The following is a 26,970-nucleotide window of genomic DNA, read 5'->3' as shown; positions in this document are numbered from 1 at the left end:
GTGTCCACCGGTTATATATGGCAGGCGTGTTCAGTGGATACATGTAGAACTCAAAATCATAGTGTAATAATGGAAAAAAATGGATTCGAAATTTGACCCGCTGTACCTTATAATTAAGTTTAAAGTTTATTATTTTATTTATTTATTTTATTTTATTTGTTAGGAAAACTTACAGCTAAAGTTACAATAAGGCTTATAACATAAAAACAATGAGCCAATAACAAGTTTCCACAGATAGAAACTGGGCAAAGTACATGCGTGCAAAGTTACAGAAAATTTTGAAATATATTTGAAGATCTAGTACTACATATGTATCAGTAATATCAGTATTGAACAGTTAATTCGTAAAGCAACTCAGGTTTCAAAAATGCTAGTCCATTTTGTTGTACGAATGCCATTTAACAATGGTAGTTATATATCTATATGTCTTTGGGTATACTTACTGATCTTAGCGTAGTCGATCGGCAACTATGGAGTGAAGTCTTGCATTAGATCCGCAGCTGTGTTTTTTCCCAGGAGGCTCTCTGATAGCACCGTTAGTAAGCAGTAAGTTAGTATGAATTTTGCTCATTATTAACAGGAACCAATAATATATCACATTCATGTATATTTCCGTCAGCTTTTTAAATTATATTAGTAATTTCCACCTTACTACTTTAGGTAGGTACTACCTAACTGTACCCATTCTAGTAGTAGCTCTTTATGCGACGATGAAAATAATTGGCCTCATGTAACTGTGTTTTCATATGGATTTCTTGTTTAAAGCATGCATATATTTTTTTATCTTTTTTTTTCAGTAATATGCTTTGTTTCATATTTTAATTCGCTTTACTGTATATCAAGTTTTATTAAATTAACCCAACGAATTCGTAAATTTTCATTTAGAAATACTTAAAATATTTTTCAGTACAGATGGTGTTTTTTTTTTGCGAGAAGTGGTTCATTATATGCCAGGTCGAAACTTCGGAGGCTCATATGTACTGAAAAACGTCGTACGATACACGTGCGAAAAGGAAATTCGTAACTCGTGTCGATTTAAAACACTCCCTTCGGTCGTGTTTTAATTTATCGCCACTCGTTTCGAGCTTCCTTTTTTACGCACTTGTATCGTAATGTACTATTTTATACAGTAGAACTACCAGCGCAACAACAGTAACATCGCGGCTAATTTATCGATATTTCCTATTTGTATAAACAGCACTGGCCTAAATATTAACATTTGTAGTTAACTGGCCTACATATTGCATAGGTACTATTTTTCAATTTAGTTTAACTAATTTTGGAGCCTACCTACTCATTCAAATGTTATTTGCACTCACTTAAGACGCTACAGGAGGGGTCAATTATGCATACAAACGCTCTCGACTATTTCCTCCCTGGTTTTTAAAGTTAGAGCAATGATTTTTATCTGTGTCGAACCGTTTATATTTTTTTGATATTCTTATTTTTAAAGACGCTAGAGCCTATCAAAAATTTCCAAAAATGGCGTTATTGATTATGGCGTAAAAAAAAGTTTGGTATTAAAAATTGGTGACAACTGGCCAAAAAAGCTAAAGAGTACGACACATATTATTTCATTGTTATTCAGATTCTCAAATTTTGTTACGATTGATTAAGTTTTGAAGGAGGAAACAGTCGAGAGCGGAACCTTAAGATTTTTTCGCAATATCTTTTAAACTGAGTTGTTCTTAATTGACATTTTGTTGTCGATAAATCTAGTTCATAACACTAGTATATTCAACTAGAATTCCCAAATTGAAAGGAAAAGGGGGCTTCTCTCCGTTTTAGCATTTTCGCTCCTGTAGCGTCTTAAAATTAGTAGAAACAAAACAAAAAATGTCTTCCCAAGCTTAACTTGTATTGTGGCTTCATCGTCGGTGCGGCTTTCAACGATTCTTTTGTTTCCCACCAATCCTCACTCTTTGTCGATTTTGCAGTCTCTTTATTAGCACTTAAAATGGAAATTAATTCGATTGCCTACGGACTCCTACAAAGGGAGGCTATGAGGCTCCGCTTTAAAGTTTGTGTATTGTTCTATTGTGGGAAAAAATCCAAAGATATGTTCGATAACTATTATTTTATTATGGTTGTTTCATGAGGATAAGGATGTGCCTTGAATTTTATTTTAATTTAATCCTTTCGCTGACAATGCTCCGCCTGTCGACGTACCTACTATCACTGAAAATACATAAAATATACGGGTATGTCTTCTTGCGGCAGTGGTTCGGCTGTCGACGTAGTGTTAGTGAATGGGTTACGAGTAATAAATAATTTTAAGGAATTTTAGTTAAAAAAAAAAATTGTCAATCAGTTCTCAATTTTAGTGGCATCAAGGCAATATTAGACTCCTACAATATATTGAAGATCACGATAAAAAAGTGTACGACGATGAAATTTTTTTTTAATGAGTATCGGAAATGTATTGATATCAGAAATAGTATGACGGCATAAACTTTGGCTAACTAGGAGTTATTGCTTTTTTTTTTTTCCGTGTCGCTGCTTTCTGAAAAATAAACAAAGTTTTGCTGCAATTTAAATGCAAAAAATATTTTATTCGTTGGTTTATAGAAACAAATAGGGGCGTATCGATGACAGACTAACAACGTGGTACTATTTGTATACAACCATCAACGAATGCCGACACCGTGCACCACTTTGAGTGGAGTGCCGCAGGGTTACCATGTAACCCTAGTCAGAATCAACATTAATTTGTCTCAAAGCTTAGCGCTTAACACAAGAACCAGGCCCCGTAGCCGAATGGCATTTCTGCGACGAGAAACGAAAACGAATCGCCGCGAAAGGTAGTCTGGCTCTGTCGCGCCAATACGCAAGAGCGATAGAGACAGATAGCTACGAGCGTTTCTACCCCTAATTTAATCCCAAATTAATTTTGTTTGTTTTGTTCTGCATTTAAAACGATTGGCCATAAGAAAAATAATAAAATGTGATCGTTTAGTAGAGGAAGGACGCCTAAGTTGTACGAAGTAACCACAAATCCTTTTCTCAAGTGTAGGAAGTTTCAACACACCAGATATTTCCCTACTTTTACAAATTCTACCCCCAACATGATAATAGTTTCCGCTATTCTGATATTCCCTATAGATGAGTACCGATACATAATTTATTTTATAGAGCAATTACAACCAACATATTCTTTCAATTCTCATAGTCAAATATACACTTTGTGAAGTAGAAAGAAATAAAATACAATAATTAAGGTGAAAATTTTAATTTATTAGTCAAATTTTTAGGAATTTTATTTTTAAAGGTGTTTCATCCCCAACGCGTCCTAGTATGAATTACAATACATAGTCGGTAATACATACTAAGCTCTGACCATCAACGTAAAGCTATTTGCCAATTCAATTCTTTCTTCGAATCGAATACGAAATTGGAATTCTATTAATATTATTTCTATTTTATATTGTCAGTGAGAATCAGCGAAAATGAGAATACAACTTCACTATTAATATTATTCAAAGATAATTAAAGGAAAACTATCAGCAATTCAAGAATTCCAAGAACCCTTTGTTTTATTTTGTGTTCGGGGCTTTATTTAGGCAAATACCTCCTGGTTTGCGCATGAGGTAAGGTCGCCTATTCTATCATCTAAAATGCCAGGCCTTGGATCCTTTCTTAGAATCATCTTTTCTGGAATGTGAACCTATCAACCGGTTCTCTCAAAAATTTTGAACTTTATAAACCATAGAACCCCAGACTCTCCTCCAACATATCGACAAATGAAAATTACAATCACTATATTTGAACAAGAAAATTCCATTTAATGGCCATCATTGTATGTGGTAAGCTTGTACGCATTGCTATACAAAACTTGCCTCAACTGTCACGTTACGCTTAGCTGATATACTCAAGCCTGGACCTCCTGCCCAAACAAGCATCATAACTTCAATGCCAACTAGCAAGAGAAAAGACCTGAGTCTCTTTAATTTATCAAAACCAAATCCGAAATAAAAATATTTAATTCAAACTGGCATTCCCGACAGAACCTAGTCCCTAAGCTCTTTAACTTTATTGACAAAAGAGGTAAGAATTGTACCAGGAATTATTCAATCAAAATAATAAAAATAATTTTAAAACCAAACTGTAATATCTTCTTGTCTCATTATTTTTATTCTCTAAACCCAGCTATCCCATAATTAAATCTCCAAAAATATAGTCCCCATTAGCAGCTCATTCTAAAGATATAATAAAATAATAAAAATATAATATCACAATATTATCAAATATCCAGAAATAAAATAATCTTTTATTTCTAATTAATAAATAAGAGATAAATTGCTTCAGTATTTTCTGAAGTTGGTTGGAACCTTAGTTCACTTAAAAGCAAAAGCTCGTACAGATTAACCATATAATTAACACATAAAATATCATTTAGTTTGCTCCAGGACTCCTTGGAATTAATGTAAGACCCTTGGATCTCAAACACAAAAGCATGCAGCTAAGCATTGTTTTTCTGAAGTTGTTTAGAACCTTAGTCCATTTAAAGCAAAAGCTTGTATAAATAACCATATAATTAACATTGTAATAAGTTCTCATATAAAATAATTTAGTTTGCTTCAGCATTCCTTGGAATTAATGTAAGACCCTTGGATCTCAAACACAGAAAATATGCAATAAGCATTGTAATAAAATTATAATATAATATGCTCTAGAATATCAGAGAATTATTTAAAATCCATAAATTATTCTAAGTGTATAATAAAAACCCCTAATAACTCAGTTATGTTTCAAAGTATCACAAAATAGTCATATAACAAAGCACAATAGAACATCATAATGAAATCACAAAGAAAAACAGTGATAAATATTAAAGAACTCACATGACTCCTTCTTATCTTTGGAGAGATCTCTCCGTGGCTGCCTCGACCCGCGACTCGTTCCTGAATGTCCCCCTGTGCCCCGTGTACTGGCTTATATAGCCCGCTCGGGTGCCGGCCCCGCCCGAACCTGCCACGCTAGCGTCCCCCCGGAGCCCCGACGGCATTGCTCGCTTGTATTACCATATATGGGCATCCGAAGCGCACCCTCCAGCGACGACGCGCTCATCTCGATCGTGATTGGCTGCGCACCATCGCCTGACGCCAAGTCGAGTTCCGACCTGTTTCCTAGAACTTTTGCTACCGATGTTTTGAATGATGTTTCTACTTGGAATGAAAATAACGATTATATTTATGCATGCATAGGTTTGTACGAAACGAGATTATCGGATCGTCACAATTGCCCCCAACATTTGTCACAGAGGAAAGGTTTTGTAAACCTTGACTCGGAGCACAAATGTTCCCACTCTAAATCAGATATTGTTATTTAACCCCTTGATGTAAATGTGGTGTGTAAAGTGACCATTACTAGAAAGGAAACAAATTATCCGGCATGAAATTATAAACCCACAGAATTATGACCCATGAGTCCAATTGCTTTCAGACAGAATTTCCACCCTCCATGCGACACTTGGTTGTGAGGCAAGTGAGCCCTATGTAGCAAAGTCCTCGCGTTTCATCCGGAATCTACGACCGTAGCCATTGAGATTCCACCACCTACATTGCCCAGATGTCCAGAAACAACGAAAACCTCCTCATAAAGAATGGAAAAACCTTTGCGGTAACCTCCAACACTTTTTCCCAGTGGCAATAACTCCAGTCAATAACCCACACAGGACAACCGATTCCTTTCTTTCTTGGCTTGATGTAGTACTCTATTTCCAAGCAAGAAAGCTAGAAGTATTTTGAATTCATATATATTACGTTATGGCTCAAATGATTTCCACTCGATTTTTTTTTTTATTCGTGTGGAACCCAAACGAACTCTAAAGTCCTTATCTGAGGTTAGCGTCAGGATAGATGGACACGAAGTAATTCAAACATGTGTTTAATTCACATGCTTGACCACCCCACATCACGTAAGCTCAGGAGTCAGCCAAATGGTCAGTTAAGAATGTAGAAGACATCCTTAAAAGTATTTGAAAGTCTCGACCGAGTTACTGGTAATACAAATGGACAGGAAGGAACTCCTGGACAGCCTCAGCCTTGCTATTACATTAATAATAACTTTATTTTATTTTGTGGAAGTTATTATTATCATAATCCTACTTATGATGAAAAATTACTATAAAAATTATACATATCTGGATGTATATCGGCTGCAAAATGCCATACTAATCTACAATGCAATTGATTTCAAAAAAATCATTTCTATAGAAAGCTTTTCAGTTAAATAGCAATAACCAAAACTGTCTATCAGAGGCACACATTTCTCTCCAAAGGTAGTACCGCCACGTCACTGCAGTTCAAACACATGGTTCTTTTTTTTTTTTTTTCCACGTGCTTGCTGTGCAGCCCGGTACCCCGGATCCCCTAAGATAGGTTAAGCAAACTAAATCAAAACACTCCTTCTGCAAACCCACTCGTTCATAGAGAGTGTGACGGACGAATAGTGATAGCTTCTTGTAGAGTATTGTGTTATCAAAAAGAATTTACCTATAAAAGGTATGACCTTAACCTAACACCAATATTCTCTTGATAACACATCTTTGTTCCCCTTTTCCCCGTTTGCAAATAACAATAACTGTTGTCAATATTTGATGATAAACAACTCTTAATAAACTCTCTCATACAAAATCATACATCAATTCTTTCATCCATCCGCTCTTACATCTACACATAACATACATCATCTGAGTCGTACACACATAACATACATGTTCCATTCAATCATCTTTTATTCTTCCTCACTCGCTCTTTCATACAGTTTAATACAAAGTTGCAAACAATCAAAATATTGACAGAAAAAAATTAATCCCATTTCCTTTTGAATAAAATATTTATTGCATTGTGCTTTATATTGAAAAAAAAATCTACATAGTATACTATACTACAAAACATAACTTATAATTAAAGTTTACGCTTACGCTTAATGTTTAACGTAATTGGTTGAGACAAATTACGCTAAAAATAAATATAGTCAGAGCAACGTTAGAATTAATTCCTGATAGTCATGAATAAACCCTTACACATACGAAACCATGACTTGCTGTTTAACAAAAAGCCATAGCCCCGCACATGCACTGGCCACCCACAACCACCAAAAACCAATCCCACATCACTTCAACCATAAAATTTACGCCTTATATGCTCTAAAAATTACGCTAGGTTACGCCTTATATGCTCTAAAAATTACGCTTAATCATTTACGCCAAATTGCAATTATATTTACGCCAAATGTACTTTACTTTACGCCAAATTAGTTACGCCAATTGCTTTAATCAAAATTACTACGCGCTATGCCACTTAACTTAGGTATTCTAACTACAAAATGGTAACATGTTCATCTTACATCTGTCCAGCCACAAATATCCTGAACCAAACGATTACCCACGTCTCATTCTTCATTATCCAGATCCTCTTCAGATGTTATTGAACTTGTTTATTCTGCTGAAGTAGTAGATGCTGACTGCACAAATATGTTCTTGGAAGGGCTTCAGGCGAAGACAGCCACTCCAATTCATAGATCTGCTACTGCAACTGCGGCTCGTACAACTACTGCTGTCCCGTACAACTGTTGCTGGCTCTGTAACTCAAAAGCTCGAAGCACGAAACACGTCGAGTTAGCGTAATTACAAACAAAATATGAACCTTGGATTAACCTTTATTTTTAGTTTCCCCAACACAACATTGCAAAATTAATACTGTTACAGTTACACGATATTTTTAGCTAGGTGGAGGATAAAATGACGGCTTAAAGACGGATGTCCCTTATTTACAATCAGTTTTACTTGGGAATAGAAAAACATGACTAAATCTATGCCTGATAAACAAAATAATAAATTTTAATGTAAGTAGCTAATTGGTTCATCAAACTAAGGTCTAATTAATAGGTTCTCGTACAACTTCGCACATAGTCATTACATTGTAGTTCATTGTTGCTAGGTCCTGGAATAAAATATTTCTATTCATTTCCCATCCACATGATAAGAAACATACTTTAAGGAACAATATTGTCATGTAACGATGCGTGAATTGATACTACTACGCTACCATAACTAGATATCCTAACACTAAACTTGCCCCCATGTCATTGCAAGTTTTATGCTATTGACTAACTCTGTAAATGTAAAACTATTAGTTACTGGCTTCTAACCTTTGCCGAATTATGATGACGAGCACCCTCAGTTATTAATTAAGTTAATCGGAAACAAAAGTAACATACACATACACTTACAATGTGATTCATCTGTTGTTTACACAAACTAATTACAATTATACATGCTGACATACGTGCCCCCCTGCGAATTAAACTTTTACATAATCAGTTGTGATAACCAGACTCGAGGATAACTCACAACAAAAGTCATCTTTATCACACACAAAATAATTACAACTCTCTTTACTCGCTGCCATACATGCCCCCGTGACAACTAAAATTTAGCGTATTCTAAAGGGTTCAAATTGTGAGAAGCTAAATAAAGGAACCAATTGACCAAAGTTTAATCACAAATGGATAACCTTGAACAATAAGATTAAAAACAAAACTAAAATAAATATAGAGGAAGAACCTTAAAACTAAACTAAAACAAATTAAAAGGAAAAAACTCAAACAATAAAATACACAAAAATATTTCATTGCCGGGGTTCGAACCGGTAATCTACCGCTTCGTAGCCCAATCCACTGAACTAAGTGTGCTACGGCGACTGTGGTGAAATAGGCAATGTATATCGACGAAGACAGATTGCCTTGATGTTTAATTTTCTTTCATTTATCTTTTCTGATTATTTTACCACCGTAGGAACAATTGCGTTTCGGGCAAAATGTCGCACGAAAAATATGAATGAACACTAAGCACATTTAGAACTAGTCCTGTAAATACACGAACAGTCGTATAACACTTACCCCGCGACAATAACACACTCGCACGTACCGCTTGTACATATGATTACGGTATACACCGTCTTTTTCACGTACGTAAAACAATTAAACTTTCCAGTTTACATTTATAAAATGACGACATTGACGGAATTTCTCATTGACCTCTCATCTTCTTCTTCTTGACGGTCCACTTTCCTTCTTTTCTTCGCGACACCCTATATTTTAAAATAAAAAATTTATGTTGTCACCAATCTACCCATTACCCTCTAAAGACAACAAATTGAAACTAGATGGCGTTATTAGGAACATGTAATGTGATGTTATGCTAAAACATCATGTTTCAACCACAAGCATTACCGTATCACTTGAAACAAGCGAATACTAAAATAACATACATACACATACCTACCATTACATTTAAAATACAAAAGTGTTCCTTTACATACTTGTTGGCCTACTTCAGGTCCTCTTTGCGAAACTAACTTTTCTTCTTCTGTCACAAATTACACACAAAAAATCTAAGATTTAAGTTTTGGTGATGAAAATGAATAGTGATAAATACGCTGAGTTTCTTTCTCTTACTTTAAGCTTTATTTAATTACGTCAACGATTTCAAAAGAAATGAATAGATGAATAGCCCTTAATAGAAAATAAATGACTTCTAAATAGTCTCGTAACATACATACATTACATACCTACATTCAAAAACAAAACTATACATACTTACATTCAAACACAACTATACATACATTCAGAAAACACACAACTACGTAAATTGAAATTTGTCTTTAAGTGTGTTCACACACTATCCGATCCGACCGATATCGAATGCGAAAACTCCCTAAGTAGGTGTACCTTTAACCTCTTAATGTAAGTTTATCTATGTATAATGATGGTAATGACAAACTACGTCTTATTTCGTTAATCTGCGTATAATTAGAATACCTATTGATAATAGTTAGCTTATACATCACGCAAAATACGCGCAAGAAATCGGTTGCGGACAATCGCCCATACTACAATACAATACAATACAATACAATAGTTGGTACATACTCTTACCCTCTGCTGACAGTTACATTGAGTTGAAATTTGACAAACAAAAATTTTCCTATTTTTAAGTAAGTCACATGTAGGTATATTTTCAAAATCAAAATCAAATAGCTAGAAAGTATAAATACCTACGTTTATGAAAAACGTAATGAACTATCCCTTATTTACTGATTCGATGCTATAGAATTGGAATGTAAAATTGGATTTTAACAATTGAATATAGTAGACGCAGATTTTACTGAGTAGGTATGAAAAATAATTTTCCTTTGACATGCAATATTATGAATACCTACTTATATACCTACTTCCATAGAATATATAATAGAACAAATACTTACTACTTACTTGGTACTTACTTATACCTATTACTTACTTACTTCGCTGGCACGATAACCCAAAATGAGTTTCGTCCTTCAACACAAGAACACACCGTTTCGTTCGGTTTTGAGCGGTATCGTTACCTCACATTCGCCTTAAGAGCATGGGAGAACGCCGTCCTGCTAGTCTCCCTAAATATTGTTGAGCGGATAGAGTGAACGTAGACCTCCGTGAGCTCGGCGTCGACGAAAGCAATACTATGAATACCCGACGATAATGGTAATCTACTAATATATCTAGTAAAACAAACACTTACCTTGGTTTAAGGAACTAATTAAAGTTAAGAGTGAAACGTTTCATAATATAGTTGACTCTATTTGATCGTACTTGACTCTAATGGTAATATAAAAGTTTACTCTTAAGAGTGTTTATCAAAATTTAAAAGACTAGTTAATTTTAAGAACTAAAACGTTTAATATACTACGTCTCTAGTTTTATTCAAGGAAATATAAAAGAATAACATGAAAACCCTTTCTAATTTTAAATAAACGGAGTAATGTTAAAACTGACAATTATGTACCAACATAAACTACAAGAATACTCAATAAACTACGGTTGCACTCACGTTGTTATATCGCTACTGTTGCGACATGGTTCGAACCAATAAAGTACCTACCTACCTAATCACAAGAAGATTCGAATTTAATCGAATGCATTATATTGTAGATCTATCTCGCCGAATCTATAAAGTTACATAAGTAAAACACGAAGATTATAATAATTCAGACATGCTCACTTACCTCGACATAATATGAAACTGCTAACTGACTCTAACTAGTCTGACTTCATTTACCATTTTACCAATTTCTTCTATCACGTCGATGACAAACAGGTAATTATACGGCCGCCTGATGGAAAGCGGTCCCCGCAACAATTTTTGAAACCTTTTAATATCTTCTGGCTGATATTTACTCCATTGTGCCTTGAGTCAATTCACATAAACTTCTAAGTTTCCTAAGCTATAAATGGGAAAACAAAACAATGGAAAAACATAACAGTACATAACAAAAGTAAATAGGATTAGTATAAAATAATAAAAGGGTAGATAAACATGTCAAATATGTCCCGTTAACTTATAAATCTTCATTCCTTCATCTTGCTTTCTTAAGTTTTCTAAGCTACAAATGGAAAAACAAACAATAGAAATATATAACAGTACGCAACAAAAGTAAATAGGGTTGGTAAAATCAACAAAAGAGTAATTAAACATCTCAAATATATCCCGTTAACTTGTAAATCTTGGTTTCTTCCAAATTCGAACTTCCTGCATCTTCACGTGCCCCCCCTTATAGTAAAGTCTTGACCCACCATTATACAAGAACAAGATAAGTAGTGTAGACCTAAAAATATAAAACACAATGTTATAAGAGAAATAAAAATTATGCAACTGTCGTCATCTACTTTTATTCTGATTTCGAACTTTACTACGTCTAATACACATTATGTGACTATGTTTGGTAAAACATATAACTTTTTATGGGGTAGGAGGCAAACAAGCAGACAGGTCGCCTACTGGTAAGCGATCACTGCCACCCATGGACACCGGAAACACCAGAAGTGTTGGAGGTGCGTTGCCGGCCTTTAAGATAAGTGTACACTTTTTTTTTTGAAGATTTCAAGTAGTATCGGTCCGGTCCGAAAATAACGCCGATGACGATTCATTCTATAGTTTAGCTGTATGGGCAGACATAACAATCGAAGACATTTAAAACCAGGTTCGGCTTTGCGAGCCATACTTATACATATTCATAAAGGAAAGTTGTAAAAGTCGCTGACATGGACTATATTTTATTCCTTTTTAGCGATAAGACTACCTATTGTTACCTAGTTATACTCTCACTCAACATTATGTATACATAAATGTAATGTGTAAAATGGTTCAATAAAGTATATTTACATACTTACTTACTTATAATATTAAGTGATGATGATTAATGATATGTACTTAAAGTGTTAGTTCCTTAAAACAATCCCTACAAAAACGTTCCTTCAGTGTTGTTCTTGAAACCCTTTCATATTTCTACTCATACATACATATAATCACGGCTATATCCCATAAAGAGGTAGGCAGAGCACATGAACTACCAAGTTTCAGTGCCACTATTCATACGAAGAAAGCTGACAGAAGTAATCTTTGCTTTAGTTGCTAACACTAAAACCCTGACGTCATATGAACATCTTATAAACTATAATTATGGTAGATCTTCACAAAATCTGAAGGATTAAAACGAGCTTTGAGACTAAATAAGAACTAATATTTGTTAAATATTAAAATAAAGATTACATGAAACCTTACACTAACCGCGTATATAAACAATGATATCCTAAATGTTGAGGACGACAATCGTTCGCTACGAAGAATTGCTATTACAAAATGACAGGCGTTAAGTTTGTGCCATACTAACTAACAAAATCCAACTCACTAGACTATCCTGTTTGCCGTTGGTAAACACAAATCTATTCTATTTTGACCATCTATCAAATTATAGAACTTCCTACTCTAATGTTGATAACCATACAATAGACCTATACATATCAACACTAAGCTTAAGTAAAGATAAAAGTAAGTTAAGTAAAGTAAAGGTAAGTTAAGAACATGTTAAGTTTTAAGTAAGAACCCTTATTCTATGGGATAAAGTCCTGCTCCAAGGTTTTCCAAAGTTCTCTATCTGAAGCTGTCGTCAACCAGTTGGAACTAGTCGGTGACGGGCGGGCGGCGACGGCGAGGCGGCGGCGCGAGGCGGCGGCGACGGTAGGCAAGGCGGTGACGGCAGACAAGGCGGCGACGGCAGGCAAGGTGGCGTCGGCAGGCAAGGCGGCGACGGTAAGCGGTCTGACTAGCCCATGGAGCATGACTAGGCGAGGCGGTGCATGAGGCGGCGGCGGCGAAGGCTGACAAACGCGTGGCGCGTGACGACACGGTGAGGTGAGGCGGCGGCGGTAGGCGACGAGGCGGCGGCGCGGGTGCGAGCCCGGCCGTCCCTCTTCTCGTTTGAATCTCAAGATTTGGCGTAGGCACTAGTTTTACGAAAGCGACTATCGACTGATCTTACTACACGTAAAATACTAAATAAATGCTAAACAAGTAGGTATGTTGAAGTCATTGAAACTAACCTATTGCGGCTATGTACTTACAAAGTAAAACTTACAGAAATAAACTAAAACTACCTAGAAATAATATTTAACCTAGAAATAAAACTTAAAACAAGAAATTTAAGTTGCCTAGAAATATGTGAATATAAATTATGATGTATTATTTTTGGAATTTCCCTTTTTATTCTACTTAAGTAGATTTTTCTTTCTCGCTGATCCAACAACAAAATCTATAATGGTCGTTAGAACTTTAAACTGAATCACTCATTACGTATCGAAACGTAGGTGTAACAATAAATCGGCGACAACCTTACAAACAATAGCATAACAGTATATTCATAAATTCTATAGATAATCAAAATCAAAAATATAACTGTATATAAATATAAATTACCCAAATATCCTAGAAAAACAGGAAAAGTAAAAAAACAGAAAAATTTGATTATCCCATCGGAGGTTCGAACTCTGGACCCTCGAATCACATGTCCGATGTACTACCGCTGAGCCACATACGCTGTTAGCATAAATACGAATTTGTTGACCACTATCCACCCGTGTGACATAGTTTGAAAACCCCACAATCCCTAAAGCTTTGATCAATTTTACCTATAAAAGATTTTAGCTTAAAGTTTAGCTCGCTAACATTACTAAACACTAAAACTAACTTTCCAACGCTTTCTTATGAAACATGACTAAGAACACTCCCGACTAATTCAGTTTTCAAACAAAAAATAAATATAAGTTGGTTCCTGCGTTCGGGAGCTACGATAGCACAGACAAACACACACACAAGACAAACAGACAGTCGAACAGACAGACAGACATACTTACATACAGACAGACAGACATACGTACAGACAGACAGACAGACACACGGACAGTCGAACAGACAGACAGACGTACAGACAGACAGTCAGACATACATACATACACACAGACAGACAGACAGACACACGGACAGTCGAACAGATAGACAGACGTACAGACAGACAGTCAGACATACATACATACATACAGACAGACAGACAGACAGACTTATAGCACTCCGTAGCGCGTCGTTTTTACTCGCTACGCTCGTGGTTCAATACTAGAATCCCTCGCTTAAGTACTCAAGTATCAACATCGGCACGGCCGGTCAAACAACAAACCACTCACTACGCTCGCGGTTCAATACTAGAATCCCTCGCTTAAGTACTCAAGTATCAACATCGGCACGGCCGGTCAAACAACAAACCACTCACTACGCTCGCGGTTCAATACTAGAATCCCTCGCTTACGCAAATATCAACATTGGCAAGTACGGTGAAACAACAACTTTGCCCCCCTTATAAAATAAATAACTAGGTATCTATTATTATTTATCTAATCCTACAATACAATACTAAATTAACCTTCCAAACCCCTGTTTACAGTATTTTGAACAATTTTGTCGAAAAAAGACATAAAACCCTCTAAAAATCAAAATCCGTTTTGTGATGAAATTTTGAGTCCCTCATATATTTTCAACCTGAGCGCACCGTCTAGTAACCACGTAGTCCACCAGACTATACTCGCTCTGTCAGTGTTGCCCGCTAAAGTTCACTGACAGATGGCACTTTTCCTCACTAGTAACAATAGTTCCATAGTTTGTCAAAAAAACAAACAACTTTTTCCGTGTTTTCACTTGTTTATCAAGTTTTTAAAGTAATATTTATTCTACTATCAAGTGGAAATATATTCGCATACATAACAATCAATGAGGTAAAACCCCCGTACAAAAGTAAGTGATAATTTAACCGCAATTCCACGACTATTGAAGCCGGCAAAACAACGTAACCTATCAGTGAAATTCATCATTTACTGTGAAACGAAATATAACAAATCTAGTTAAAATGTGTAATGTGTTAGATATTCAGTAACTACCACATGTTGTGTAAGTGAATTGTGAACTAGTGTTAAGTGATATGTGGAAAGAAAATGGTCAATCACCATTTATTGTCTTCAAACCCGTTGAATGCTGTAAGGTTAGTAATCAATTTATAGTTACACTGTATATAAATAAGATGCGTATAATCAAAACTACTCAAACTTAATACAATGAGTTGAAACTACAACTTGAGTCCTTTTTCACTGCAACAAATTGTGACATTAAAACATGTCACTTGCAAAACAAAACAAATACACTCTTAAGTAAAACAAAGACATGAACAAATGTAAACAAATGAAGCTAACAACATTCTAATGTGGCAAACAACCACAACATGGCATACGAATGCCCGTCCTGATCACAAATAGCCCGTGCTGGTCACGGCGCCAGATTGTAACAGTCAAAAGGAGACCTACCTAACCTACCCTATACTCTACTCTAAGCACCCCATATATTTAACAGCCCAAGAACCCATTAAGCTTAAGAACTACCCCTAATTTAATCCCAAATTAATTTTGTTTGTTTTGTTCTGCATTTAAAACGATTGGCCATAAGAAAAATAATAAAATGTGATCGTTTAGTAGAGGAAGGACGCCTAAGTTGTACGAAGTAACCACAAATCCTTTTCTCAAGTGTAGGAAGTTTCAACACACCAGATATTTCCCTACTTTTACAAATTCTACCCCCAACATGATAATAGTTTCCGCTATTCTGATATTCCCTATAGATGAGTACCGATACATAATTTATTTTATAGAGCAATTACAACCAACATATTCTTTCAATTCTCATAGTCAAATATACACTTTGTGAAGTAGAAAGAAATAAAATACAATAATTAAGGTGAAAATTTTAATTTATTAGTCAAATTTTTAGGAATTTTATTTTTAAAGGTGTTTCATCCCCAACGCGTCCTAGTATGAATTACAATACATAGTCGGTAATACATACTAAGCTCTGACCATCAACGTAAAGCTATTTGCCAATTCAATTCTTTCTTCGAATCGAATACGAAATTGGAATTCTATTAATATTATTTCTATTTTATATTGTCAGTGAGAATCAGCGAAAATGAGAATACAACTTCACTATTAATATTATTCAAAGATAATTAAAGGAAAACTATCAGCAATTCAAGAATTCCAAGAACCCTTTGTTTTATTTTGTGTTCGGGGCTTTATTTAGGCAAATACCTCCTGGTTTGCGCATGAGGTAAGGTCGCCTATTCTATCATCTAAAATGCCAGGCCTTGGATCCTTTCTTAGAATCATCTTTTCTGGAATGTGAACCTATCAACCGGTTCTCTCAAAAATTTTGAACTTTATAAACCATAGAACCCCAGACTCTCCTCCAACATATCGACAAATGAAAATTACAATCACTATATTTGAACAAGAAAATTCCATTTAATGGCCATCATTGTATGTGGTAAGCTTGTACGCATTGCTATACAAAACTTGCCTCAACTGTCACGTTACGCTTAGCTGATATACTCAAGCCTGGACCTCCTGCCCAAACAAGCATCATAACTTCAATGCCAACTAGCAAGAGAAAAGACCTGAGTCTCTTTAATTTATCAAAACCAAATCCGAAATAAAAATATTTAATTCAAACTGGCATTCCCGACAGAACCTAGTCCCTAAGCTCTTTAACTTTATTGACAAAAGAGGTAAGAATTGTACCAGGAATTATTCAATCAAAATAATAAAAATAATTTTAAAACCAAACTGTAATATCTTCTTGTCTCATTATTTTTATTCTCTAAACCCAGCTATCCCATAATTAAATCTCCAAAAATATAGTCCCCATTAGCAGCTCATTCTAAAGATATAATAAAATAATAAAAATATAATATCACAATATTATCAAATATCCAGAAATAAAATAATCTTTTATTTCTAATTAATAAATAAGAGATAAATTGCTTCAGTATTTTCTGAAGTTGGTTGGAACCTTAGTTCACTTAAAAGCAAAAGCTCGTACAGATTAACCATATAATTAACACATAAAATATCATTTAGTTTGCTCCAGGACTCCTTGGAATTAATGTAAGACCCTTGGATCTCAAACACAAAAGCATGCAGCTAAGCATTGTTTTTCTGAAGTTGTTTAGAACCTTAGTCCATTTAAAGCAAAAGCTTGTATAAATAACCATATAATTAACATTGTAATAAGTTCTCATATAAAATAATTTAGTTTGCTTCAGCATTCCTTGGAATTAATGTAAGACCCTTGGATCTCAAACACAGAAAATATGCAATAAGCATTGTAATAAAATTATAATATAATATGCTCTAGAATATCAGAGAATTATTTAAAATCCATAAATTATTCTAAGTGTATAATAAAAACCCCTAATAACTCAGTTATGTTTCAAAGTATCACAAAATAGTCATATAACAAAGCACAATAGAACATCATAATGAAATCACAAAGAAAAACAGTGATAAATATTAAAGAACTCACATGACTCCTTCTTATCTTTGGAGAGATCTCTCCGTGGCTGCCTCGACCCGCGACTCGTTCCTGAATGTCCCCCTGTGCCCCGTGTACTGGCTTATATAGCCCGCTCGGGTGCCGGCCCCGCCCGAACCTGCCACGCTAGCGTCCCCCCGGAGCCCCGACGGCATTGCTCGCTTGTATTACCATATATGGGCATCCGAAGCGCACCCTCCAGCGACGACGCGCTCATCTCGATCGTGATTGGCTGCGCACCATCGCCTGACGCCAAGTCGAGTTCCGACCTGTTTCCTAGAACTTTTGCTACCGATGTTTTGAATGATGTTTCTACTTGGAATGAAAATAACGATTATATTTATGCATGCATAGGTTTGTACGAAACGAGATTATCGAATCGTCACAGTTTCGTGAGCGTTTGTGCCATTCGGCTACGTACCCTGATTTTCTTCTATCTTTACACAAAACGTGGTAAGCCAATCATAATGAGGAGGCACACTCAAAGATTATGACAGATATCACCACCTTATTAGTCCATTGCACAGATAAAGAATTTCATACGTGAGAAGTAAGAAGATATTTTTTCTCTCTCTCAGATATGAATGACAGTGACATGCCTAGACACTTGCACAGGCGCCGCCTGGCGGGATAAAATGTCAGTGTGCCTCCTCAATGGCAAGCGATACAGTTTTTGCTGGGAAGCGGCTCACTGGCTTAATTTATCCAAGAAGTTTGATTTAGGTTTTTTTATTGAAATCAACAGATGAACCACTCTAGACTTAAACAGAATGTTATGAAAAAATATTACCTAGGTTTTCTTACCTTTTGACTCAATTTGATCCCAAGGCTGAACATCCGTTGAAATAAGCGATGCATAAATTCCGTTAGTAATGAAGATGATTGTAGCCATTAGGAACATCATAATACGCCATTGGAAACGGTTTCTCTGAAACATAATTATATAAACTATAACCCACCATAAACCTTATAAGTAAACCCACCATCTTAAGTGTATTTGGGAGGATACTAGGAGGTACTTACCACGTCTGTGACGATATTCGATATTAATATAGGCTGCGACAGAGAAGTGAATGACGTCAATGTATTTCCCAACGCCATTAAAGACCCACTAAAGTTTGGAGACAGGTCTATGTAGTTTAACTATAATGGAGAGAAATATAATTAAAATACAAAATATGTAGTAAATTAGTAATATGACAAGTTTTGGAAAACATTTGTAAAAACATGCAGAGGTAAAATAAATTGGGGCAACTAAAGCAATTGTCATTATAAGGCTAAGCACTGCAGACTGCTACTGGGGAAATACTTATAAACTTACAGAAAACCGTAACCATACACCTAACATTAGTAGAACTAAGTAGTGTATTCTTTACTTCTTGCCATAGAGTAAGGTAAATAGATCGTCAGAGCGAGAGAGATTGAGAGAGAAGAATAAAGGTATGCCAGAGAACTCAACGAGTTCGTGGTTTGCACATGTAAGTACCTATACTACTTATGAAGATAAAAATATGAAAGATATTTTGATGCTTACCATCCAACCGACGTGTACTCCGGCAAGCAACCCAACCCCAAGAACCAGCAAAACGACGGCTAATGCACTGTTTTCAGTAAACGACACTGCTACAAGGCAGAGTGCTGGTCCGATTTGTGCTGTAAGAAGAAGAGATGAAATTTAATTGAAAATAAATTAGAGAACGACTGTGTTACTGAGATTAAGATTACCTAATTATTTATGATAACTACCTAAAACTAACTATTTTGGCACAATGCTCCAATTTGAATGTTGGCCTTCGAAATGAGAGATCACCACATGTCCCTAAGAAGGTAACATTAAATTCAGAAATTATACCGATTTAAGAAAGAAAAAAATTAAAATGATTAAATCTCATATCTGAAATTGAAATAAACATGAAAAAGTACAAATTCAATACAATTAGAGCATAGGTATATGCAGTAAATAATTATTAAATATCACGTACCAAGACTGTTGCATGCGATCCTTGCTGTCTTCAAAGAGACGATACCTCTGTTGGTGCAATAGTCCGATACAATCCCGTAGACGACCGATAAGATAATACTTGCTATATAGGGTAACGAGGACAAAATGCCGCTCTGGAAAATAAAGATTTGGTTACCTACGACGAAAAAATGTCAATGTGGTAAATATAGGTGACAGTTCATCTAAAACTTCAAGCAATGTTTAAATTGTAGTCACTTAGGGACAAGATTGTTTTACCACACCAACAGGTAATAAAGGCTCTCTTGATTCCTCATAATTGGATGAGAAAATTGCATTTGAATTACATTTCAAACAAATATGTACTTTTTAAGCTTTACTACAGTTACAAAAAAAAAAGATTAATTGAATTCAGCCGCCCGTATCATTCGCGGGGACTGGACTCGGAAGTCACAGAACATTTAAAAAAACTACAGTTACATTATAACGAAATGAAAAAAAGGAATAATATACCAGCGTACGTTAATGTAAGATTATTGTAATTATATCTGTATAAGATTTGTCATATATAAAATAAATACATAATTTTGTTATTTAAATTAGATTTGGGTGAGTTTTGCACATACAAAACAAGAATGTGATTCTACATACGTTTTTGATGTTAAAACCAAGTATGTAGAACATGTAAGTAGGTGTTTGAGTAATGAAGAAAACAAAACAGACTCCAGAAGCAACGTGTACTGCAAAAGCTCCCCAAACGTGTTTTGATAACAAAATTTGCTTCCATGGAGTAGCCATCCTCTGAAAAATAAAGTATAAAAATATATGTATAGTACTTAGAAAGAAAACATCGAATACATGTTATCTGACAATATGTATTGATGTACAATAAAATTAAAGTTTAAATGATTCACTGTTCAATAGACTTATAATATTGACTGGGATATAAATATTGATAATATATTATTTTTGTCGAGGTATAAATAAATAATCAAAGACATCATACACAGAATTGGATCCGGCCCAAAATAAGTGTAGCTTGTATATAATACGTATATAAAAAAACGCGTGAGAGGAAAACCGAAGAACAAGTAGATGAACTATGTAAGAGATTTCGTCTGACAGTGGGATATGGAAGAAAAAGACATGCTGCACCGACCCCAAGTAATTGGGATCAGGACACGCAAATACTGAACAGTCTACATCTTGGTTCATACAATAATATGTATGTAAGTCTAAAAATATTTTTGTTGCATATTAATTTAAAATTATATGTACCGTTTTTACACCATCATCAATTCTTCCCAAGATAAAGGTTTTCTCCTCTTCACTTATTTTCTTGTGTTCGGTTGGGGAGCCAGCAGCAAAGAATGTCAGAAGAATAAAAGCAGCAATGCACACTGCTCCGAATAACCAGAATGTAGCTGGCCATCCCGCCTTACTAGATGATAATGCACCACTTGACTGGAATGCTATTACTGTTCCTATTGTGGAACCTGAAAAGACACCGAAATGAGACTGCTAAGCTGCTTCAAAAATAATTTAGTTTTTAAACATGCTGTTACGAATACCAGCGTAATACTGTAGCGGTGATTATTAAAAGCCCAAAAATGTTGACTAAGTTTCATAGTTAAAAGGTCTCGTCAAATTCGAACCACATTTAGCAATGCCCTCTCTTGAGTAAAAAGTATATTACAACCTTCAAGGTCATCGACAAACTTCATCATGTCCTATATTTTGCACCTGAATAGATATAGCTGGCAAATCTGCCTCGTTCACTTGCTGGCGCCCATTTTGATAGTACAGTTTGGATGCTAGGGTACACCCCTGCTTGACTCAGTCCTTGTATCACCCGGCAGCAACATACAGCTTTCCATCCTCCCTGAAGATTTGCAAGAATTTTTACCTAATCTGTTTAAATCATGTTACAAATATTTGTCAATTAAATTATTATATTGTTGGTTGTGTTAGTCTTAAATGCGGTAGCACTACCTACTTGAATAGTAAATTATATTTCTCTTTATCATTGCAGTTTTTATATATCATTTTCATTTCTATTTTCTTATCTTTACACAATGTTATTTCTGTGTGACAGTAGACTTTAGATCTGTCAAAACATTTATAATATTTGACACACAATTGTAATCTTTTTTAAACTTGAGCTTAAAATTGCAAACGTGACTTTTGTTCTCGTGGTCTTGGACTTTGATCTTCTCCCGTTATCGAGTTCCGTCTGCAATTTTAAGTATTGCAATCTTAAGTATATAAAAATTGTCTCACCCAGGCAGCTACAAAAGGAGTCACAATTGAAATCACTCCGTTGACTAGCATACATACTTGCAAAGGTATCTTACCCCCAAATCTTTGGGCAATCATTCCCGTGGGAAACATCATCAAAAAGTATCCCAAAAAAAACGAGTCTAAAATCAATTCTTGAATTGATTTTGGCCATTCATATGTCTGAAAATGATATAACGTTTAGTTCCAAGCGAAACAATTTATAAACAGAAAACACAATATTTAGTTTAATATTAGTATATAAAGAACACACACAAGTAAAAAAAATACGATTACCATATAAACATTCCAGATACTGTCATCTTTGCCAATTTTTGAAACAGTTCCATTAATATCGGATCTCAATGTTTCATTATTGTATTCAACTGTATTGTTATATATGCTTGCACTTATAGGACCACTAGAATTACTAATACTAGTATTACGTGGTGGTTTAGACATGGCGACTACAGTGAGACCTATATGTGCCCGTGCCGCATAGGCTACTGTCAAGCTCAACAGTAAGAGTGCCACTTGTACATGACGAAATCCATAACCATAAGACACTGGTATTTCTGGAATATCTGCAAAGAAATATTTTATTGTAAAATTACTGGCGCTATAAAAAAATATGCCTGCCCTAATCCCAATCATTTGCGGTCGGAGCAGTATGTCTTCTTCTTTAATACCTCTATCCTCCGCGTTCATCCCATCATTCACTTCCTTTCGTTTCATATCATCGGTATCACGATTTTCCTGTCCAGTTATTTACTTCCTTCCACATTAATTCGTAATACCTTTTTCGTCACAATCATGACGTTCATCCCTTCTTATCACATAATACTTTTTATAGTTTCCTGTAGAATGCTTGAACGTACATAAAAACACAATCTATTTTTAGTTTCATAGTTAATAGACATAAGCTTCCGTGCCTACTTATGTACTTACTCTCCTTAATAAGTTCTCTGGTGGGAACCTTTTGATATTGGCTTTCCCGTTCACTTTCCTTCATTTTGTCACTAATTCTAAGGATTCTAAAAATTCTAAAAATATTCCTGTTAGCCGGCTACAAGTCCTACGAAACAACTTTAAATGAGGTGCTGAGATAAAAATAATACCTATTTACATTTTATTTGTGTCGGTATAATTTGTTTAGGCTTATCTTGTTTACAATGTAATTAACTATAATTATATTTTGCTTTGTTTTCCGATTATAACACGTTACTTTAATAAATATTCATTTAATATATATTTTTATTTCATCATACCTGCTTACTTTATTCATACGTAATGTGTAAAAATTTCCTACTACCATTATACAGGCGGACTCCATACCTATATCGCCATTTTGCTACGATCTTGACGTAGGTACCTCTTTTGTTTTTTTTTCATATTTTTGTATTAAAACAGAGCGTACACCCATCTTAAAGGCCGGCAACGCACCTCCAACACCTCTGGTGTTTCGGGTGTCCATGGGCAGCGGTGATCGCTTACCATCAGGCGACCTGTCTGCTCGTTTGCCTCCTATCCCATAAAAAGGTCAATTCTCCATACAAACGCTCTCGACTATTTTCTCCCTGGTTTTTGAAGTTAGAGCAATGATTTTTGCAACACAGATTATTAGAATTTTTATCTGTGTCGGACTGTTTTGATTTTTTTTGATATTTTTATTTTTAAAGACGCTACAGCCAATCAAAAATTTCCGAAAAGGTGTGACACTCAAGTTTGGTAACAAATAGCCAAAAAAACTAAACAGTCCGACACAGACTATTTCATTGTTATTCAGATTCGAGAGCGGTACCTTAATTTTAAAGATTTTTTCGCAATGTCTTTTAGCTGAGTTGTTCTTAACGGACAATTTTTTTTTGATAAATCTAGTTAATAAATACCGTAATTTGGGGTGAATAGGGTTCCAGGGGTATATATATTTATTATATCTTTTTACATTTTCCTTCTATTTTCCGCAATAAAAAGTAGGAAAATAATATATTTACAGTTTCATGTCTGTGATGTCTGTCAAAGTATACGTTCAAATTTATTGCATTTTTACTAATTTTAACTTATTTTTTTGTGAAATTTAGCTAAGTAAGTAGCTTTTGAATGTGTATATGTGTCTTCTAAAGTTTGTGTATAACAGAAAATCATAAGACATATTTCCATTTTTATAATGGTTTTCCTGAAGAAAGCGATACAACTGTGTTGGGGAATTTTCACGGGATGAATAAATAGCCGCGACCTGAGGGGAGAATAGGATCAGGAATGGAGGGAATCGGGTCGCGAAGGGGTGAATATGTTTACGAAGGGAGTAATTAGGGTCGGGAAATGGGTGAATCGCGATGTCTATCAATGGTTGTCGCATTGTATAAAATATATACAAGTAGGTACCTAAAGTGACTTGAAATATGTTTTTATGAGCTCTCTGTATATGGGCGCAATTTATACTTCAATGTATTGCTTCGTAGTTAGACTAGTATCTTATCGATATGTCGCAGTAAGATAGATAAAGCCGTTATATAGTTATAACCCTAGGAATATAATTATACGTCGTAACATAGTTAAACGAAAGCGATTAATTGCTATCTTACTAGGAATATAACTATAATACTAAACTAGTTTATTCATATAGTTATATGACTGGATCCAGTTTAGTGAAATGATTGTAGGCAGGAGTGCGGCGGTGCGGCGGAGGTATAGTTATAACCCTAGGGATATAATTATATGCCGTAACATAGCTAAACGAAAGCGATTCCTTACCATCTTACTAGGAATATAATTATAATACGTTACTAGTTTAGTTATATAATTATATCACTGGATTAAACTTAGTCTAGGGATATAATTATAATACGTCTCTAGTTAAGTAATATAGTTATACACCGTGTTTCACTTAACACTAAAAACCTGAAATCAGTTTGTTCAGAATCGAGAGTAGAATCGATTGAGCTATATCTTGATGGGGGTAATATTTTTTGTTTAATTTGTATTATTAGTTATTTTTTACGTGCCCATTCTATTGTATTCGTAATGCGACATTGCTAGAGGTTGATATGACAAGTATCGCATTGCTAGAGGTTGCTTACCTTTTTCAGTATTTAGGGGTATTAATACTGGCTGGTTACTCGGACGATACTTTTTCCGTTACGAGTTTGACGTTGTTTGTCAGTTTAATCTTAATGTTTATCATAAGTCATAACAAATTGAACTCGTACCTAATTACAACCTTGTCATTTTGAATGTTGGGTTTAAATTTGCTTACCGCGATTAAATTACCGGGATTTCCCAGGAAATACCGGGAGCATGCCCTAACTGTTACGTTTTAACTAATATAGCTTGGATTCGTTTGTTTAGTAACCAAACCTTGTGTACTATGTTCGGATCGATACAAAATAAACTTTGTTCTAACGTCAGTGACGGTGTTGTTATTCCAAATCGTCCCGCTATACGTATTATAAAACACTGATTTAAACTTTCACGATTTTTACACATATTTAAAATTGCAAACGGGACTTAATACATAGTAATACGCGATTAAGTCCCGTTTGCAATTTTAAATACCGTATTATAATTATATTCCTAGTAAGATGGTTCTGAATCGCTCCCTTATATCCCTAGGGTTATAACTATACCTCCGCCGCACCGCTGCACTCCTGCCTACAATCATTTCACTAAACTGAATCCAGTCATATAACTATATGAGTAGTAGGGTACCCCCGTTACCAGCCCGGGTCTGGGGCCTGCTCCCAGGACCCCACCACCGCCCATCCATGGTCTTACTGAACCTAAAAAAAAAAAAAAAAAAAAAAAAAAAAAAAAAAAAAAAAACTAATAGCCCCCCATTTAGATTCATTGCGCTGGGTCTTGACGCTCTCAGAAGCCTCCTTCTAGTATTTACAGAATACGTTCTTTACACAATAAACCTTGTGCACGACGGTCACAAAAGGATTACCGACCCTTTCTATTGTTCGATCTGGACTCGGCGCTAGACCATTGTTACCCTACCCAGCTACCTGGCAGTGTCATGCACACCTTTTCCTTGTGTCTCATACTGATAGGTATTTTATAATTAATTTTTAGTATAACTTTGTAATCATATGGATTGCGATTCTAACCTAACCTAACCTAATTAAAATACCTAACTTTTCCATTCGTAACCTAACCAAATTTAATTAAAACCTACTCTTAGTTAACCTGAGTAGTCTAGACTTACCTTTATGAAACCTAACTGAGTTTCACCTACTTTTACTTTTATTTCTATAAATGTAGGTATTTATGAAATGTATTATAATTACGTTTTAACTTAAGAACTTCTGAGTTACATTTAAGTTTATCCAAATACCTAAACTTAACGATCCTATCTAGCGTATCTTTCTTTTTCTCGAATATTTATGATATCTTATACCTATTTCTATCATACATCTCTTTGTTGTATTACCAAATTTGTACATATGATTAATAAGTCAATTTTTTGATTACGTCTTAATAAAAGTTAATTTCCCATCTTATCAAACTTTCTTTTTTTACATATATTTCAATGTTTTGTATCTGAATAAACCTCGGTAATTTTGTGAAGTTGCGTTTTTGCTTAATTACCCTGTAATTGGCCTCTTGTTTCTATTGTTTCTGTTAACATGTTTCATGTGCTGTTGGTTTTCCAATAAATAAATAATAAATAATAATAATAATAATAATTGCTTTATTTATTGTACCTTCTTTGAATAATTTACTTACCTATGTCTATTATTATTTTTTATGACTTGTGTATTGTTTAAGAGAATGCATACTTTCAATAAACTTGTTACGACGTAAGAAACTGAGAACCGGTTAAAACATGTTTAAGGCTAATTCTATGTGAATAAAAATGTCTTTTGTGCATTTTTAAAGATAATAATATATTTATTGTTTCCGCTTATTTGAATAATTCGGGTTTTGGGTAAAGAGATCCTTCGAC

General features: G+C 34.9%; 1 protein-coding gene across 2 annotated transcripts; it reads right to left on the bottom strand.

The window, feature by feature from the left end:
* Window positions 1-1,761: 1,761 nt before the first annotated feature.
* Window positions 1,762-23,134, bottom strand: LOC125230529 (putative inorganic phosphate cotransporter). Of its 2 annotated transcripts, none has more exons than XM_048135710.1 (11): window positions 22,971-23,134; window positions 22,320-22,606; window positions 22,026-22,205; window positions 21,489-21,627; window positions 21,024-21,241; window positions 20,397-20,546; window positions 19,768-19,900; window positions 19,320-19,438; window positions 18,809-18,928; window positions 18,590-18,713; window positions 1,762-2,178 (listed from the first exon to the last, which is right to left on the bottom strand). In XM_048135710.1, the coding sequence occupies exons 1-11, from the start codon at window positions 23,032-23,034 to the stop codon at window positions 2,126-2,128; spliced, it is 1,587 nt and encodes a 528-aa protein (XP_047991667.1). In that variant the 5' UTR covers window positions 23,035-23,134; the 3' UTR covers window positions 1,762-2,125. The 2 variants fall into 2 exon arrangements, with proteins under 2 accessions (XP_047991667.1, XP_047991668.1); XM_048135711.1 differs by lacking the exon at window positions 1,762-2,178 and adding an exon at window positions 2,308-2,503 and having other exon boundaries at window positions 22,971-23,128.
* Window positions 23,135-26,970: the final 3,836 nt, after the last annotated feature.

The sequence above is a fragment of the Leguminivora glycinivorella genome, chromosome 10, assembly GCF_023078275.1.
Source record: "Leguminivora glycinivorella isolate SPB_JAAS2020 chromosome 10, LegGlyc_1.1, whole genome shotgun sequence".
Classification (NCBI taxonomy): domain Eukaryota; kingdom Metazoa; phylum Arthropoda; class Insecta; order Lepidoptera; family Tortricidae; genus Leguminivora; species Leguminivora glycinivorella.
The sequence above is the reverse complement of the archived record's forward strand: the minus strand, read 5'-3'. Positions and strand labels throughout refer to the sequence as shown.

Bases quoted from the DNA above. Each gene is read 5' to 3' on its own strand.
- LOC125230529 (XM_048135710.1), bottom strand. From the start codon at position 23,034: ATGAAGGAAAGTGAACGGGAAAGCCAATATCAAAAGGTTCCCACCAGA. The intron at 19,901-20,396 runs GTATGTAGAATC...TTTATTTTCCAG, and splicing joins TTGGTTTTAACATCAAAAAC to AGCGGCATTTTGTCCTCGTT. The intron at 18,929-19,319 runs GTAAGCATCAAA...TCTCCATTATAG, and splicing joins GAGTACACGTCGGTTGGATG to TTAAACTACATAGACCTGTC.